At 39.0% G+C, this 20,429-nt stretch overlaps 1 protein-coding gene across 1 annotated transcript in view; it reads left to right on the forward strand.

The window, feature by feature from the left end:
- Nucleotides 1-20,429, forward strand: part of ola1 (Obg-like ATPase 1) — a 170,997-nt gene that overhangs the window by 133,698 nt on the left and 16,870 nt on the right. The window contains exons 8-10 of the mRNA XM_072261847.1: nucleotides 1,661-1,801; nucleotides 4,962-5,058; nucleotides 14,309-14,431. Of these exons, the coding sequence (XP_072117948.1) occupies nucleotides 1,661-1,801; nucleotides 4,962-5,058; nucleotides 14,309-14,431 (361 nt within the window). The remainder of the gene's footprint in view (nucleotides 1-1,660; nucleotides 1,802-4,961; nucleotides 5,059-14,308; nucleotides 14,432-20,429) is intronic.

Genomic DNA, 20,429 nt, shown 5'->3' on the forward strand with positions numbered 1-20,429 from the left:
TCAGAAACATTGTCCATCCTTAATTATCTCTTGGACCAATTGACTGCTGGACCAAATTAAGGGACAATTAAGAATCAACTTCATTAATGGGTCCAGAGTCATTTAGGATGACTTGAATATGTTCAGCAGACTTCCTTCCTGACTTTCCCCAATACTACAGTTGTTTCATGAAAATGGTACTGTGCTATCATATTATACAAATGTATTCAATAACTTTGGTGAACTGAAATGAGTGACCCTAGATCAATAGTTGAGGCTCTCTGCTGGTTGGTAACCTAACCAATAGGCTAATTGAAACCAAATGTCTTGTAATATTTTAGATAGTTCAAAAAAGCCTTCGTCTGTATAGTCTTATAGCTGAAACAGGCCCTTTAACCCAACTCATCCATGCCAATGGTGATTCTCATATATGCTAATCCCATTTGCCTACATTAGGCCTGTTTCCCTGTGTTGTTTTCCTACCACTCTCCAAATTCCTTTTGAACATTGAAATTGTATCTGCCTCAATCGTCCCCTTTTGTGTAGGAAAATTTACACTACAGATCTCTTTTAAAATTTTCCCCTCTCACCTTAAATCTATGCCCGCTATGTTTGGACACCCCTTACCTTGGAAAAGGACTGTCTACTCTTTCAGTCTTGCTCATAATCTTATAAATGTTTGTTTTCCCCTCAGCTTCCCCCCCCCCCATGTTCCACCCAATCTCTCATTGTAGCTAACGCCCTTCATTCCTGATGGATCTCTTCTGCACTCTTTCCAATGTGTGTATCTGTTCTGTTGTGTGGTGCACAATACCCCAGGTGCAGCCTTAGCATTTATTTGTATGGCTGCAACATGATGTCTTAATTCTTGTATTCATGCTTACAAAGGCAAGCAAGCCAATGCTTTCTTGCTATCCTATGTAACTATGTCTCCAGGTTCATGAAACAATGAAAGTGTATCCAAGATCTTTCTGTATACCAATATTCCCTGACTTTTATCGTAAATGTCGTCAGTATTTAATGTCCAAGAAAACTTTACCATATATTATTCTGATTACATTCCATCTGCCACTGCTCTGCCCAATTCTCCATTTGATCTCTGCTCCTCTATATCCTTAGACAACCTTTTTACTTCAATTCCAATTTTTATGTCAGCTAATCAGACCACCTACATTCTCATCTAAGATATATATATATAGAGAGAGAGAGAGAGAGAAAAAGAAAGAAAACGAACCAACCAGAGAGGTCCTGGCACCTTTTCTTAAGTGAGGTACGCAACAGAATACAGGCTTCAAGTCAGAAGACCAACCTTTTCAATACCATTCTCTACCTTCTGTCACCAAGCTAATTTTGGCTCCAATTTGCCAACACACCTTTAATCCCTAATGGGCCAGCTTCAATAATGATAGCCTTTTTTAATGGCATCGGTGCATTTTTAACTTGCAAGTAACTCCGGTGTTTGATTTACTTTTTGACCCTAAAGATAAGTGCAACCTTGTACTGGTATTTTGGATTCTGAATGTAATTATCAGTTAAGCATATCTGACCATGCAAGGTCTATATAGAAAAATGGCAATTAAAAAATACAGATGTTTTATGAAAATATTTTTACTGCTAGATGATGACTGTTGCACAATGATGCCCAGAGTAGCTAACAATGTTTTGCATCTTTTTTGTACAGGTTGATAAAAATTAAAGAGTGGGTAGACAAACATGACCCGAGAGCACTGGTCATTCCTTTCAGTGGAGCAATGGAACTCAAGTTACAAGATATGGATGAAGAAGAAAAAACAAAATACCTGGAAGAAAACAAAACACAAAGGTTATTGAGCATTTACTTTTTAAAGCTTTGTTTTTATTTATTAATTTAATTAAATAAAAAAGGAGTTTCCAATATACATTTTGAAATGCCATTAAGTATTTTAAGTTTTCAGTGTTTGTGCTGAAATCAAATTACTTAGTCAGTTCTGAATGGACTTCAAATGGAGCAACATTTAGTTATCCCTTTAATTTGTTCATCATTTTTATCTCCTCCTGTGCACATAGCCTTTGATTCTACAAATCTGGGCAGAGTGTAGTACAGTACAGGCCTTTTTAACCTACTCCAAGATCAACCTAAGGCTTCCCTCCCATATAGCCCTCCATTTTTCTTTTGTCCATGTGCCTGTCTAAGAGTTTCTTAAACGTCTCTAATATATTTGCTTCTCCTCCCACCCCTGGCAGAGTATGCCACATACCTACTGCTCTCTGTGTATTAAAAAAAACTCTCTAACATATACTTTCCTCCAATGACCTTAAAATTATACTCTCTCGAATTAGCCATTTCTGACCTGGGTAAGTCGCTGGCCATCCATTCTGCCTGTGCCTCTTATCATCTCGTACATCTCTGTCAAGTCACTTTGCATCCTTCTTTGCTCCAAAGAAAAAAGTTCTTGCTCATTCAACCTGTCCTCAGAGGACATGCTCCCGAATCTAGGCAGCATCCTGGTAAATCTCCTGTGCGTCCTGTCTAAAACTCCACACCTTTCCTATAATGAGGTCACCAGAACTGAACACAATAAATCAAGTGTGGTCTAATCAGAAATTTATAGGGTTGCCTTGCAGCCCTTAAACTCAATCCCCCAACTAATTGAACTCCATCTGACACCTCTCAACCCATCTCTGCATCCTATTAATTTCAGTTGTATCCTATGACAATCTCTACACAATTCACAACTCCACCAACCTTCGTGTCATCTGCAAACTTTCTAACTCACCTTTCCACTTCCTCCTCCAAGTTATTTATAAAATATCACGAAACATACTATGTGCCTTCTTAACCACTCTAACAACTTGTGTGGCAACTTTGAGGTATCTATGGGTGTGAACCCCTCGATCTCTCTGTTGTTGCACACTATCTCCTGCCATTAACTCTATACTCTGCATTTAAGCCCAACCTTTCAAAGTGTATCACTTCACATTTTTCCATATTGAACTCCCATCTGACACCTCTCAGCCCAACTCTACATCCTATCAATTCTGATTGTATTCGATGACAACATCGATACTATCCACAATTCCACCAACCTTTGTGTGATCTGCATACTTTGGAACACCAGGGATCACCTTCCTCCAGACAGAATACACTCCATCTACTATCACACTCTGTCTTCTGTGGTCAAGCCATACAGTCAAGTTTCCCTGATTTTCTGAATGAGCCTACCATGGGCACCTTGTTGAACCTCTCACTAAAATCCATATACACCACATCCACTGCTCTACCTTCATCAGTTTGTCTTGTCACTTCCTCAAATAATTCATTCAAGCTTGTGAGACATGACCTGCTTCTTACAAAGTCATGCTGACTATCCCTAATTAGACTACACTTCTCCAAATACTCCAGATGCTGTCTGTAAGAATTCTCTCCAATAGTTTGACTACAACTGATTTTATGTTCACTGGTCTATAATTCCCAGAGATAGCACTATTATCTTTCTCGAACAAAGGAACGACATTTGTGACGCTCCAGTCTTTGGGTACAACTCCTTTGGCCAGAGAGTACACGAAGTTTGTCATTAAAGGCACAGCAGTCTCCTCCCTCTGTTCCCGTAGTAACCTGGGGTGTAGCGTATCAGGCCTCAGGGAGTTACCTATACCAATGTTTTTCAACAAGTCCTAGTACATCCTCTTTCTTAATGTCGACACATTTCAGCTGGAGGCATATCTCATTGAGCTAGGGAAAGGATGGTAGGGTGAAGGAGGCATGGCTGACAAGAGGTGGAACATCCAGTCAAAGGGAAGAAAGGAGCACACTTAAGGTTTAGGAAGCAAAATCAAGCAGGGCGCCTGAGAGTTCTAACGTAGCCAGGAATGAGCTTAAGAAGCTAGAGAATATTTAGTAAATGTGTTCTTTGAGTCCACTTTCAATGGCTACTGGTAAAATCTGAGCTCTGACTATGTATAAGTAAAAACTTTTTTGCTGGTTTGCAGTACTGGAGCTGATCTTCTGATGACCAGCAAACCTCCTGAATGTGATTGTGAACATCTTGTTTCTTCACTTTATGCCCCCAGATGTAAGAAACCATCCCCAAATGATCAGTGGTGCACGATTTCTCTGACCAGCTGGTGTGACTCTCAACCAGCAGATAAGAGTCCCTCTTCCCCCAGTACTAATTTGCTGCCATCTGATAAATAACTACTGAAAAGGAAGCAGATTCTGAAGGGCTGAGTTCATTTCCCTGTTTTCTTTTCCACCTTGGTGCTGCCACCAATGAGCTTCGTCTGGGTTGGGAGACTAAGAAAGACGATCATAGTGGACTGGCTTTTTTTTTTGTCAGTCATTGCATTCAGTATGCACCACACTTTCTACTCTTTTGCTTTGGGTCATACTGTAATCATTTGGTTCTTCCCTCACCACACGGTATATTCAGGTTATTACATGAAATGAGGTAGTACAAACTGAGAAAAGTAGAAATCTGGAAAAAGCTCCACATTGGGTGCTGATGTATTACATTAGAGATTTGAGAAGATATCAAGGGATTGTATTATTTAAACACTGGAATAAAATTGTGACATCGCACATATTTTTACCCAAATGAATTATTTTATTTGGGGCTGTTATACTCAGCTTTTTACATATGAGGTTTACTTTTAAACATTTACTGACAGTTTATAATCTTGTTGAAGTTTTTATGAAGTTCCTGACAGGCCATGAGTTGTACTTTCTCATGACAACCTTTGTGAAACTTTGATTATCAAGGAGAAAGTTGATTATACTTAGCTTGCAACCTTCAGTTTTAAGCTTTTCATTGTATGATGTATGTTTGTACTCAGTTATTATTGGAGTGAATTTAATATTGTGAAAAGGTCTAATAATTGAGGGATAGAGTTTAATAAAATATATTTTGCCATTTGATGTTTTTGAGGTCAAATATCCAAAATATAAATATTTGCACTGAAATGTATTGAATAGAATTTTTAAAATGATTTGTTTGTAATTTAAGTGCTTTGGCCAAAATCATCAAGACCGGATTCTCATCTCTTCAGCTGGAATATTTTTTTACTGCAGGCCCGGATGAAGTAAGAGCATGGACCATAAAGGTATGTTTCATAGTCTTGTTGTCAGCCACACACAGTTCCACACTGTTGAATTCAGATTGATATCACTGACTTTTAAGCTTGTCATGGCAGTGGTTAGCTAGTCATTATAGATGAGGTTTTGTTCGTTTTAACTTTAATTATTTGTGAGCTGTTGAACAGTGAAAGTGGGGTGCATTGATTGAGGCAGGTAGCAATTGATTCTGCCTATTACATAGTATGAATTTCTTCATCCTGCAGAATCTATCTTCCCTCCTCCTGTGGTCAGAGATAAGGCACCTCAGTATTGTGCTTGCTTAATCTGTGTGACTGGGTTTGTCCCCAGTGAAATTGATGTTGCTTTTCATTTGGTATTTGCTAAGTTTGTTTGGGCTTTGTGTGACTGCTGCTATTGCTTTACTTGACTAATGTTGATTTGTTTTAAATTAAGAGATTATATTAATATAATTTGTGATCGATATGCAGAATGTTTTATTCACCCCTACATAAGAATACTTTCTTGAATTTACTATTTTAAACTACTTTCTTATGGCTTCATGCAGTTAGCATGATGCATTTGAGGTCTTAACATGCATGGTGATTCAAAATATGGCTAGATGCAATGCCCAGTCAGCTTTTATACATTGGACTGATCCTAGTTTGCACTTTATAAGTGGTACTTACAGTGGCTCCATGGGGTTACCTTTGTGTTGCAAACTTCCCAATGTGCAGATAATATTGACACCAAGTCTGTTGTGGTACTAATGAATTTTAGTGTCAGAGATGGACCAAGTCAGGTCTGTTGTCTGGAAAGAAGTGAAGAGCCTTAAGGCTTTGCTAATGGGGGAACAGGAGTGTGTAGGGACTGGACATCCACTGTGAAAATGGGGCGATCAGGGCCAGGGAACTGCAAGTGGCCAAAGAGATCAAGAGTGTGGGAAGGGACTGAACCAAAGGGGATAAAATGTAGTCAAAGTATGTGGGTACAAATTTTGTGGGGCAGGAGTAGACAGAAGCAATAGGTTACTCACACTGGTTTGTGGATTTTAGGTCGGGGCAGAAACAGACTGGGTAAGTGAACTATGAGGTTGGTGGCAGTGGATGGCAGATCTCCATAGCTGACGAGGTTGGTGATGGTGCGGGAGACAATGGCCTGATGCTCCTAAGTGGAATCTTTTTCAAGGGGTAAGTAAAAGGATGTGTCTGGGAGTTGCTGCATGGCCTCAGAAAGGTAGAGGTCAGTCTGCCAGACCACAACAGCACCCACATTAACAAAATGGATTTGGTAGTGAGGTTATTATTGGTGTGGAGAGAGTTGAGGGCAGTGCCTGTAAGGTTCAAGTGGGAGAGAGTGGTGCTGAGGTCAAGACGGTTAATATCTAATCAGCAGTTATAGATGAAAGGATCCAGAGAGGGTGAAAGACCAGGAAATTACTCCAGCATTTGTGGGTGTTATTTATTTGGATTTTCAGAAGGCCTTTGACAAGCTGCACACGAGGCTGCTTAACAAGATAAGGGCCCATTGTTTGAGAGGCAAGATACTACAAAGTACAAAAGGAATAATAATAAATACTGTAAATAAGCAATAAATATCAAGAACATGAGATGAAGAGTCCTTGAAAGTGAGTCTATAGGTTGTGGGACCAGTTTAGTGATGGGGCAAGTGAAGTTATCCCACGGGTTCAAGAACCTGATGGTTGAGTGTTAATAACTGTTCCTGAACCTGATGGTGTGAGCCTTGAGGTTCCTGTACCTTCTTTCTGATGGCAGCAGTGAGAAGAGAGCATGTTGTGGGTGTTGGGGTCCCTGATGATGGATGCTGCTTCCTGCGACAGTACTTCATTTAGATGTGCTCAATGGTGGGAACGGCTTTACTTGTGATGGACTGGGCCGTATCCACTAACTTTTGTGAGATTTTCCATTCAGGGTCATTGGTGTTTCCATAGTTGTGATGCAGCCAGTCAATATATTCTCCAACACATCTGTAGAAGCTTATGAAGGTTTTAGATGTTATGCCGAATCTTTGCAAACTTATAAGGAAGTAGAGGAGCTGCCGTGCTTTCTTCGTATTTACACTTATGTGCTGGGCCCAAGGCAGATCCTCTGAAATAGCACCGTGGAATTTAAAGTTGTTGTCCATCTTCACCTTCAATCCCCCGATGAGGGCTGGCTCATGGATCTTTAGTTTCCTCCTCTTGAAGTCAGTAAGCAGCTACTTTGTCTTGCTAACATTGACTGAGAAGTTGTTGTGGCACCACTCAGCCAGATTTTCAGTCTCCATATATTCTGATTCCTCACCACCTTTGATTTGGCCAATGACAGTGGTATTGTCAACAAACTTGAATATGGCATTGGAGCTGTGCTTAGCCACGCAGTCATAAGTGTAAAACGAGTAGAGCCAGGAAATTACGTACACAGCCTTGTGATGCGTGTGTGGAGATGGAGATTGTGGAACAGATATTACCGATCCAAACTGACTGGAGTCTGCAAGTAAGGAAATCAAGAATCCAATTGTACATTAATGATCTTGATGAAGGAACTGATGGCATTGTGGCCAGGTTTGCAGACAATACCAAGATAAGTAGATGAACAGATAGTGTTGCAGTGGCAGGAAGAAGCAGAATGACTTGGATAGGTTAGGAGATTGATCAAAGAAGTGGCAGACAGGAAGCATAGGGAAGTGTAGGGTTATGCATTTATTAGGAAGGATAAAAGTGTGGACTATTTTCTAAATGGGGAGAAAATTCAGAAATTCAAGGTGCAAAGGGACTTGGGAGTCCTAGATCAGGATTTCCTTAAGGTTAACTTGCAGACTGGAATCAGTAGTAAAGAGGGCATGTGCACTTTAAACATTTATTTTGAAAGGACTAGAATATGAAAGCAAGAATGTACTGCCGGGGCTTTATAAACATTGGTTATACTGCATTTGGGACATCGTGAGCAAGTTTGGGTTTCATATCTAAGAAAAAATATGCTGGTCTTGTAGAGAGTGCAGAGGAGGTTCACAAAAATAATCCTTGGAATGTCAGACTTAACAAATGAGCATTTGATGTCTCTGGCCTTAACACCATGGAATTCTGAAGGATTGGGTGGGGGGTGGGAGAGGTGGAGGGGGAGACTCGGATACTCATTAAAACCCACCAAATAATGAAAAGCCTGGATGGAGTGGAGAGGATGTTTCCATTAGTAGAGAAGACTAATATCCAAGAGCATACCCTCTGAATAAAGAGCCACCCTTTAAAACAGAGATGAGGAATTTCTTCAGCCAAAGGGTGGTGAATCTGAGGGCTGTGGAGGCCCTCATTCGGTGTACTTAAACCAGTGATTCAGATTCATTTATTACATGTACATTGAAACATCTGTCATTTGTGTTAACAACCAACGTATTAACCAGAAGTGTTGCCTCACATTTCCACATCAACTTAGCAAGCCCACAATGCTTAGCAGAACAACACAAGCAGCGACAAAACAAGACAACAAAGGCAAAACAAGCCTCTTTCCCAACCATCCACTTGCCCATACAGACAGGACTCCATCCCCAGGAGAAGACACCTCCGGGCCTCCAGACCTTGGGGGCCCCGGACTCTTAGACTTGCAGGCATTGGGCCTTCAACCATCTGTCCCTAGTCCAGAGTCACAGGTGTTGGGCTTCTGACCTCCTTGTAAGCTGATCCAGGAGCTTTGACCTTTGTAACACACACAAAATGCTGGAGGAACTCAGCAGGCCAGGATCATCTATGGGGGAAAAAAGTACAGTCGATGTTTCGGGCCAAAACGCTGACTGTACTTTTTCTCATAGATGCTGCCTGGCCTGCTGAGTTTCTCCAGCATTTTATGTCTGTTACTCAGATTTCCAACATCTGCAGGTTTTCTCTTGTTTCAGCTTTGACCCTTGGTCTTCTGTCTCTGTACTTGGCAATCTCTAGACTTCAACATTCAGCTTTGGCCTCTGAACTTGGCCTACCTCTTATTACTGATTGCAGGATTTAACGATCATGGGTTTGACCTTCAGTCCTTGACTTCCAGACTTGCATGGACTTCCGACCCCAGTGTCTTTGGGGTGGGGCGGGGGTTTGTCGCAGGCACTCGTAACTCCCGCCCAAACAGACTTGTCACCTGGGGATCACTTGTCTTCTCAGCTCCTGCAGACTTAACGTTCAACCAAGGAGTGTTCTCACCTGAACTCCAAACACTGGCTCCTGCCCCTGACTCTTCATTTGCCGCCCATAACCTCTCATTTTTCCTTATCCCTATCCCTGAACCTTAACCTGACCTCTTAGTTCCTGTGCTGACCATCATTATGAAGCTCAGAAACAACTGTCTGAGCGAAGACATCAACAGATTTTGCAGCTTGGCACCATCTTGACTAAAACATTGGCTCCTGCCCCTGATTTTTCAGTTATTGCCCTTGATCCCTTTTGCTAAACCCTAATCTGACCATTAACTCTTAACTATTTCTCCAAAACTATCACAGTGTACCTAAAGTACAACTAAGTGTGAGCCACAGCATTGATGGACATTGCAGCTCGGTGCCATCTTGTCTGGATTGATAGGTTCTTGACTTGTGTGGTGGTTAAAGGTTATGGGAAGAAGCCGGGTGAATGGGGATGAAAAAGGCAACCATGATTAAAAGGTGGAGCATATTCGATGCACTGAATGGCTTAAGTCTGCTCCTATATCTTATAGACTTTAACTTATTTTGAATAATTTAAAGGGAATTGGGCACATGAGAAATCTTCAGATTTCTTTGCTGTTCTATGCCTCATAAATAAACTGCCCGTTATTTAAACAATCATAACTTTATATTACTGCAACCAAGACCTGAAGAGAACCAGTAATTTGTGTAAGATGCATATTTGCAAAATTTTGTGTTAACCTGTATATAAAAAGAACAGAAGTGACAATTATTATTCTTTTACATAACAGTTGAAATTTGATTTTCGATCAACAGAACTAACAACATAAATATTAACATGGTATGTAGTTTTTTTATTAAAATGGATCAGTTTTATTTTATATATTTTATCTGGAGGTACAGCGCGGAACAGGCCCTTCTGGCCCAATGAGCTGCACAGACCAGCAACCCACCAGTTTAACACTAGTCTAATCACGGGACAATTTACAATGACCCAATTAACCTACTAACTAGTACATCTCTGGACTGTGGGAGGAAACTGGAGCACCTGGAGGAAACCCAAGCAGTCACTGGAATAACATGGAAACTTCTTAACAACAGCGCGGAACGCCCAGCATTGCACTAATCACTTTGCCGCCCATTAAATTACCCCATGGAACAACAGATGCTGCATAATCTGCTGAGTATTGTTGGTTGGTGCAGTTAAATTACTATGTGTGGCTGAAGCAGACAGTAAAAGCAGTGCTGATGAAGGGTAATATTTCAAACAGGAAACCAAACTCCTTGGGTTTATTCTGTTTGTTTAGCTACACTAATATCAAAGTGGAATCCAAAGTTTATAAAGTATAAAAAAAACCCATATTATCTGACATTAATATCACTAAACTTTATTGGAATTATATTAATCATAGATTATATATTATTATCATTACAAAAAAACTGAAAGGTGAATTTAAATTGCATTTTGAATGTCATATTTTTTGATTTAATGATATAAGCACAATATTTGTTTTGTGTGACAAGCGGAATTTATTTCTTTAAAGTCGATATCCTGGCCCATTGCTATGAAGTATCGCTATGAACCTAAATATCCATCACTATCTGTAAAGTCGCACGTGCATTCCATGATCTATCTCCCTTTGTTCCTCCAAGCTTATCAGTATCCTGCCACAGTAAATTCACTAGTTGATCCTCCCAAAAACGTTATCTTACACTTCTTAGAATTATTTTCCAAACCAAAATTCGACCAAGCCACTTAAAACATTAATTTAGCAAATAGTAACAAATTGTAAGGAGGGAAGATTCACAGTGGGGATCATAAGAGAAAATTCCACTGCTTAGTTCTTCCGTAGAGTAAATAAATTCAGGGCAAGAGCAAACCAGGATTAAGAACTGCAGACATTCTTCATACAGATGTGGTTTGTAGTGACAAGGTCGGCAGTTGTTCCCCACCCTGATCATTGCTTTACTTTTTTAGAGAGCAGTTAAGTTGATAATGCATATTTGGCCAGGAGTAAGGCTAAAACAGAAATAAAAAGTAGATTAATGAGATCAGTGTGTTTCATATAATCTGCAGTATATGGACTTCAATAATGTTTTTGACAAGATGGGCAAACTGGCAAATTGGATCCAAAATTAGCTCAGTGGCAGAAGCAAAAGGAAATATTTGATAGGTGTTTTATGATTAGTAATTTTTTGTGGTGGATTCAGTCCCTTGTTTTTTGTGAAGTCTGTTAATGATCCATTCCCAAATAGGGTGGAATGAGGTTTGCAGATGGTACAAGAATTGACATGTGATTGATTGGAGGAGGGAAGCTTCAGAATGCAGGAAAACAGAAGGGATTCTGCAGATGCTGGAAATCAAGATCAACACACAAAATGCTGAAGAAACTTAGCAAGACAGGCAACATCTATGGAAATTAATATTCAGCAGTTGATATCTGAGACCGAGACCCTTTGCAGGAAGATGTAGTTGGGTAGAAAAATAACAAATGGAAGTTAGTTCTGAGAAGTGTGAGGTAATGTATTTGAGAGGATCAACTTATGAATTTACAGTGGGAGGAAGAAAGGGGGATCTTGGCATGCACACTCTCAGATACTAAAGGCAACAGAATAGGTCAAATAAAGTTGTTAAAAAAAAATGCATGGAATGCTTTTTAATAGCTAAGGGAACGTAAGAGCAGGGAAGCTACTTTAGAACTGTAGACCACACGAGTTAGACCACAGCTTGAGTTTTGGTTGCCATGTTATAGGAATCGTGTGATTCCACTCAAAACATTGCAAGGAAGGTTCAGGGATATTGTTAGAACTGGAAACTTGTAGCAGTGTAAAAAGAATAGATAAACTAGGGCTGTTTACTTTGGAACATAGACTGAAGGAAGACAATCATCATGCATTAAATTATTGTGGAGAGACAGCAGAAGTGGTTTAGAGAGGGTAAATGGGAAGGATGTATTTTCCTTTCACAGGAGACAAAAGTAATTGGCTGAATTAGAGGGAAGTGAGGAAAATTTTCTTCACCCAGTATGTAGTAGAAATGGAATTTCTCATCACTTAAAAAAATACTTGGGTGTATACTTAGAGCTGTAATCAGCAGAGCCACAGACCAAGTGCTAAAGGGTGAGGTTAGGCAAGTCCTTTTGCCAGCATATCCATGATGGGCAGAATATCCTCCTTTTAGGATATCAGTGAGCTACCTTTTTGATTATTTGAATTATCGTTACTCCTGCTATGATGTGATTTAAGATCATCAGGCCAGGTCCATAAATTGTTGCAACAGTAACCTATCACTGAAGAACATACTCTATTTTGATCACAGGAAGTACAGAGATATGGGTCTGAAAATTAGGATGCAAATTTTTAAATTTAATTGCTTACCAGAAGAAAATGTATGTCAACAAGCACAGATATGATGGGTGAACAGGACTTGGTGCAGGTTAGAGCTTAGTCATCAGAATTTTGGATGATTCAGGTTGGCAGAGAAGAATGAGGAAGGTCAGTCTCCTTGACTTTTTTTTTACCAGCAGATGATCTGAAGAAGGAACAGCACATAATTAAAATACCAAACTGTAAATTTTGTTATGTATGAAAACAATATAGAATTATCAGTACAAAATTTTGTATATTAAAAAAGGTGTGTAAGGGCAGAGTAATTTATTTTGCATTTATAATTATTGATGTAATTGTACTTGATTACTCTATATTAATAATTTTGAATTTGATATTTAGTCAAGCAAACATCATGAAAAGCTATAAAAATGTTTTGAAAACCAGACAATTTAACATACGGTTTATATACATTTGAAATTGTCATTGTGTCAACATTCTTTTCATGATGCTTTTGATAACTGTATAAAATAACATTTTGACAATTGCGTAATATTGTATTCCCATTGTCTACCTGAAATCTGGTTTTTGATTGTTATATTTTCAGTATTCTATCACTGAAGTGGTATTTTATTTGGATATGAATAGAAGATGGTCATCAACAGAACATTGAATATTATTAGCATTTTATCTTTATGTGCTGGATATTCCCTTGCATCACGGTTTTCAGAGTATGAAGATAAACACCATGAATCATTGAATATATATAATTTACATGGTAAACTGTCAATGCACACTACAGATTACATATATGATATGTGTACACTAAATCGAATGTAGTTTATTTTCCAATGTTTTATCAGTGTTATATTACTCTGGCTCTAAATTATATTCACGTGTTGGCGTGTGGCCAAGTGGTTGAGGCGTTCGTCTAGTGATCTGAAGGTCGCTAGTTTGAGCCTTGGCTGAGGTAATGTGTTGTGTCCTTAAGCAAGGCACTTAACCACACATTGCTCTGCGACGACACCGGTGCCAAGCTGTATGGGTCCCTTCCCTTGGACAACATCGGTGGCGTGGAGAGGGGAGACTTGCAGCATGGGCAACTGCCAGTCTTCCATACAACCTTGCCCCAGGCCTGCGCCCTGGAAACCTTCTAAGGCGCAAATCCATGGTCTCACGAGACTAACGGATGCCTATATAAAAAAAAATTATATTCATAAATTGTAAGGTAAACATTTTAAGTAATTAAGCAATATTTACATTTGTTTTTCACTTGATTGCAGTTATTATATTATAAATAAATAGGTTCATATTTTCTCCTTTTGTATCAGTAATTTCTAGAAAACCCAAATCAAGAGTTTTCAGAGGCAAAATATTTCGTTTCTGTTTAAAGCGTTTGAATATGTAGTAAGCTAAGCCTGGCTAATGTTTTTGAAAATGCAGTGTGCCCTTTTTGGGTCAATAAATTCAATTACAGTTTCAGATCATGTAACCAAAATGTTGCCTCAGACACTTTAAATGAAAAGAAATGTTGTTTGGCTCATGGTGACAAGATTACTTCATCTAAAATCAATATTGCCTTCAAAATCTGTATCAAAAATTGCTGTTTTGCATTGATAACAGAGGACACATTATCCCTGGTTTGCTTAATGGGTATCCAATATCAGGATAAGGCTGATTGCTTCATATCACTTGACATGTCACATATACAAAGTTTCTCTGAAAGCTGATTTTGTATCAAAGAGACATGCATCTCTCCTGTAATCCATCTTCCTAAAAACAATTAATTTTCTTTTGGTCTTCTACTGACAGAAAGGGACGAAGGCACCTCAGGCTGCTGGCAAGATCCACACAGATTTCGAGAAGGGCTTCATTATGGCCGAAGTAATGAAATTTGAAGATTTTAAAGCAGAAGGCAGTGAAACTGCTGTCAAGGTGAGAGTACCTTTGCAGCTTTTTAGACACTTCTTTGAATTAAGAGAAGTCTCTAGCGATAAGCTACTGTGGCAGTCACATTCAGTTTTAGAATGCCTGTTAATACAAATGTACTGTGGATTTACACGGGGGAAAGAATTACCCAGGTTTTGTTGTAAAAGACATGACAGAGTTCAAGAATGAATGGCAGCTTAAGAGAACAGATATTGTATTTCAAAATGAGTGCAAAAACACATAACTGGTTTTTGGAATCAATGCAAAAATTGTAATCATTAAGCAACTTGTACTTTAAAACTGTGCTTGATATGTTTGTGGAGTTTATGTTGCATTCAAGTGAATTGATTTGCAGTTATGAAAGAAGATATTTTCAGAAACAAGTCAGCACAATTTATCTAGTTCATTGCCTCTGCTTAGCATTTTTTAATTGCAAAATTTGAAACTTTTATTTAACATCACTAAATAATTGTTTTAACCTTATTTGCCAGGTTCTCACCTGTGAAATTTTACCATTGCCTTGTCAGTTATTTTTAACAAGAGAAACAATTTTAAGTTGATTTCAATAGAATCATATAATTTATCTGGCAGAGCAACTCATCATACCTTAGAGTTGTACAAACCAAGAAAACTATAGTCTTAAAATATAGTTGTCTCAAATGAATAACTAGTGGCTCAGTAAATGGCTTTGTTTAATTTGGTGAAAAAGATGGTGAGTATCTTTATACTACACTAAGTGCGGGACTTCGTAGTCTCAGTTCTGAAAAATAAAGATCTACTCTGGCTCCTTTAAAAAATGACGAAAAAATGTAATTAGTCTGTTTCTAAACACTAGATGGCAGTTTCCAGACAAAGCACATTGAGTATTTTTCATTTTTTAATTCACATGTCCATGCCTATTACTTATATTAATAGTTATTGTGCAAAGTTACAGAAATGGCTATCTATATACTACTAAAACTCTCATGCTCTGTCTGTTTGTGACCTTCAATTAGCGCAAACGGTCCATTACAGCGACACTTTTTTTGGTTTCGAATTAAAATGCGCTAACTTACAGAATGCAGGCAAAGTTCAGAATTAGATATACGTATATAATTGCTCATTCGCCAAAAATCGGCAGGCTGGCTTTCACCCGAGACCCGATCGGCCATCATGGAAATCGGGACGCGACAGCCCAACGCATGCGCACGGCCAGCCTCAGCAGCAACACCTACCAAAGCAAAAGGGCAGGGCAGCTCTATTTCGAGGGGTCACATTCTGCTAATCACATCAGCATGTGCAGGATTGGGACAGATCTAACTGCCACCCATCAATAAGAGATAATTAAATCTAATTGTAATTATGTACTTCGAAACACCCATAAAACCCTTTGCTGCAGTCAAAGGACAGTGGTGACTATATCATGTCCATTTAGGAGAGCGCCAAATAAATCAACAAGAATAATCTGCATCCTTTGGTGTTAGTGCTTCGTATCTTCTATCCAGCATTAGGGTAAAAAAAAATGGTCAGCCTAATTATGCCGTGTGAAAAGGGAAGGGGGACATTATGCTCAAGAGTTGATGCCAAACGTCGTCGGGAAGTGGCAAGGAGAGGGAGAGAACAAGAATCAGATGAGGCCAGGGCTGCACGACTCCAGGATCAAAGAGTCAGGACAAAAAAAGATGAGAGAAAAAGAGACAGAGGAGGAGAGGCATGCACGTCTCCAGGATCAGAGACAAACAACAAACAGCAGAGGAGCTGAAGAGACGGAGGATGAAAGGGCTGCACATCTTCAGAATGACAAAAACAGGCACAGAAGGAGGAGAGAGGAAGAGACAAAGGAGCTGAGAAATTCACGTCTCCAGGATCAGAGACAAAGAACAAACAGCAGAAGAGATGAAGAGACGGGGGATGAAAGGGCTGCACGTCTCCAGAATGACAAAAACAGGCACAGAAGGAGAAGAGAGGAAGAGACAAAGGAGCTGAGAAATTCACGTCTCCAGGATCAGAGACAAAGAACAAACAGCAGAAGAGATGAAGAGACGGGGGATGAAAGGACTGCACGACTCCAGAATGACAACTATAGGCACGAGGGTGGCAGATAAATCAGAAATGATGCCATCAAAAATGTCCTTCATTAAATGAGGAGGAGCTATATTTGCTTTGCTACGTGTTGTTCTTCTTTAATAAACTGAGGTTTTCTACTTCAGTTTCCAAAGCAAAGTGATACCAATAGTATTCAGGAAAATTTAATGTTCATTCTGGTCACATCAGACTGCACTACCCTTCTCTCAAATGGTGCCCCAACGTGTCACCCCGTTGTCTAGTTGCTATTAACTTTTACCAATTTTTACTTGCACCATTTACTGCTAACTATTAATAGCATTGGGGTATTCATATAAAATTTTAAGTTGAATTTGCACACCTGATCATGTTTAAAAATAAAAATTAGACACACCCTTGCAAAATATGTATTGAGGACTGTTGCATGAACTATATACAAATTAAGTATATAAATCTGATGCTTAATGTGAAATTTCTCTCAAAGTATAGAAATAATTATCTGACATTGATCAGAACAATTTCTTTTCTGGCAGTCTAAAAATTTGAAACATTTTTTTTTAATAATTGTATTTTAAAAACTTTAGTTTCTTGGTGTCCAGCATCAAAATTCAAATTTCACTAATTTTGTATTTTCATTGTCTACTTTTGAATGCATGCATACGCACTCATGCACTCACATTTTCTCTCCCACCCCTTCCCTCCTCCCCCCCCTCTCTCTCTCTCTCACATACACACACACACACACACACACACACACACACACTCACACACTCACACACTCAATTTTCATCCTTCAAGATTCCTGTTACTTCAGCAGCCTGCTTTGATTGTACATATATATCAATTTAAGCAATAGATTGCATGTTAGTCTGAGTTGGAAAGGTATGCACTAATTTGTACCACAATAATTGTTTTCCTTTATTTGGTAGCTTGTTGCAGAGTTGGAAACTTTATGTAAATACATAAGAAAAGCTTTTACTACTCAAAGTTTAAAATTCCTTCCTTGTTTCACATTCTAAGGTTATTACTTTGTTAGTGCTGCCATTAAAAGCTACAGATAAGAAATCTACAATTCTGTGGTTCTTCTTTCCATAGGCAAGGCACCACTACTATAATTACTGTTATTGAAGTATTATGAATGCACTGCTAAACTCTTGATTTGCTTAATTCAAAACAGGAAAACATAATAACTAGAGCAGGAGTCCACCACATGACATTTGTACCCCACTACCTCATTTTGATTAGATTGTCATTAATCCTGTATCTCATCTTTGTATTATTCCAAGTGTTTTTAATTTCAGTCTTGAGTTAAGTAGTGATTTGGCATCCAAGAATTAGAGAATTCTCTGCATTTGTAAGTGTATGCATAAATTTCTCCTAGACTCATTTCTAAATAATTAATTGCTTATCCTGAGACATTGCTCCTAGTTTCAAACTTACCAATTGGAGGAAAAGGCCACTTGGTTTATCATCTGTGATTTGATCCTTCTATATCCCAAATTGGCTAAGGAATACATTATGGATTCAGAGATGGAAGGAAAATAGTTCCTCTACCTTTAAGGTGCATCTTGAAGTAAGAGAGAAGGGAAAGAGGAAAGTGGAGTTCAGGCTTATAGAGAGGTTGAGGATTGATGGGGAAAGGTGAAGTAAATGGTCATGGAGATGCCATGAAAAGAGAAAGGGAATTTTTAGAATCATTGTTCCCAAACAATTTGCCAATAAATAGCAACTTTGTCAGTTTTATTTATTGTCCACAGTCTTCAGAATTTAAAAGCCTAGCCTTTTGACTCAGATGTGAGGGTAGACTACCATATTGGCTCATAACACTTTTTGGGAAGCATGTTTAACATGGAAATATCCCAGAAGTACTTCACACCTGACAAAATTGTTTTTCAATCCAAGTAACAAGATAATTTGAGTAAACAAAAGGCAGCATATATTTTAGGAAGACCTTACTTTTACTTTAATTTAAAAAGTACGGTGGAAACTTACAGTGGGAGGAGGGAACTAATGAGATTTGTCCTGGATTAGTTAATGATAGTTGTCAATAGGAAAGCTCACAGAAGTACGGTATGCCGAGGGTGTGGGAAAGAAGAAGTGGCTATAGAGGAGGATTAAGTAACAGGAACTATGGATATGAATGGAAATAAGCATGTGAACTTAATTATAGAGACCTTGAGTTTATATATTTCTGTGAATGGTTTGTCAGAAGGCAAAACTATAAACCAAAATTTCTTCAACTTGCTTGGTGAATGAAAAATTGCAGATGTTTAATCCTTTCTTCATAAAATATCCAAATAAACTCCATCACTACAGACCATTCAGTCTACAGTAGTGATGGGGATAATATTGGAAATAATAATTAGAGACTGAATAACCAGTCAGTGGGAAAAAGTATAATGGTTAGAAAAGTTTAGTCATAGAGATATAGAACACTACAGCACAGAAACAGGCCCTTTGGCCCATCTAGTCCATGCTGAACCATTAATCTGCTTAGTGCCATCGACTTGCACCCGGATCATAGTCCTCCATACCCCTGCCATCCATGTACAGTACACACCCAAATTTCTCTTAAATTTTGAAACTATTCACCTCTTCCCGCTGGCAGCTCATTCCACACTCTCACCACCCTCTGAGTGCAGATGTTGCCCCTCAAATTCCCTTTAAGCAATTCCCCCTCATTCTGCTATGCTCCAGGGAATAAACCCCTAACCTATTCAAACTAAAAGCTCATGCGTACAAAGTCGCCAAGAGTAGTGGGAAAGTGGAAGATTGGGAAAATTTTGAAAAGCAACTAAGAACCACTATGCAAGCTACAAAGAAAGGGAAGGTGGATTATGATAATAAACTAACACAAAATATAAAAATGGATAGTGAAAGTTTTTATAATTTTATAAAGCAGAAAAGGGTGGCTGAAGTGAATGTAGGTCCCTTGGAGGACGAGAAGGGGGAATTGATATTGGGTAATGAGGAAATGGCTGAGGCTTTAAATTACCATTTTGTGTTGGTCTTCCTGGAGGAGGACACGTCTAACATGCCAAATAGGAATGATATGGATGCGATGGGAGATGAGAACCTTGATACAATAGCTATCACTGGAGGTAGTGCTGAGCAAACTTGTGGGCCTAAAGAAAGATAAGTTCCCTAGTCCTGATGGAATGTATCCCAGGGCACTGAAAGAAATGGCAGAGGTTATAGTAGAGACTTTGGTGAGAATTTACCAAAATTCTCTGGACTCTGGGTGGGTCCCAGCAGATTGGAAGAAGGTGAATGTCACACCACTGTTCAGAAAAAGAATGTAGGCAAAAGGCAGGTAACTATAGGCCAGTTAGTTTAAGATCTGTAGTTGGGAAAATGCTTGAAGCTATCATTAAAGAAGAAATAGTGAGGCATCTGGAAAGAAATGGATCCATCAGGCAGATGCAACAGGGATTCAGCAAAGGCAGGTCCTGTTTGACAAACTTACTGGAGTTCTTTGAGGATATAACGAGCGCAGTGGATAGAGGGGAACAGATGGACATTATTTACTTGGATTTTCAGAAGGCATTCGTTAAAGGTGCCAAATAAAAGACTTATCCATAAGATAAGGACACATAGAGTTGGGGTGAGGTATTAGCATGGATAGAGGATTGGTTAACCAAGAGAAAGCAGAAAGTTGGGATACATGGGTGTTTCTGTGGTTGGCAAGTAGTGGTGAGCGGTGTGCCACAGAAGTTGGTGTTGGGCCTGCAGCTGATCACTATATACATTAACGATCTGGAAGAGGAGACTGAGTATAGTCTTTCTAAGTTTGCTGATGACACTAAATTAACTGGAAAAGCAAATTGTACAAAGGATAGGAAGAACCTGCAGAGAGATATAGATAGGTTAAGTGAGTGGGCAAGGGTCTGGCAGATGGAGTACAATGTTATAGAAACAATTATGAGGTTGGATAATTTTTTTGCATTGTAGGGGAATTAAG

The sequence above is a fragment of the Mobula birostris genome, chromosome 6, assembly GCF_030028105.1.
Source record: "Mobula birostris isolate sMobBir1 chromosome 6, sMobBir1.hap1, whole genome shotgun sequence".
NCBI lineage: Eukaryota > Metazoa > Chordata > Chondrichthyes > Myliobatiformes > Myliobatidae > Mobula > Mobula birostris.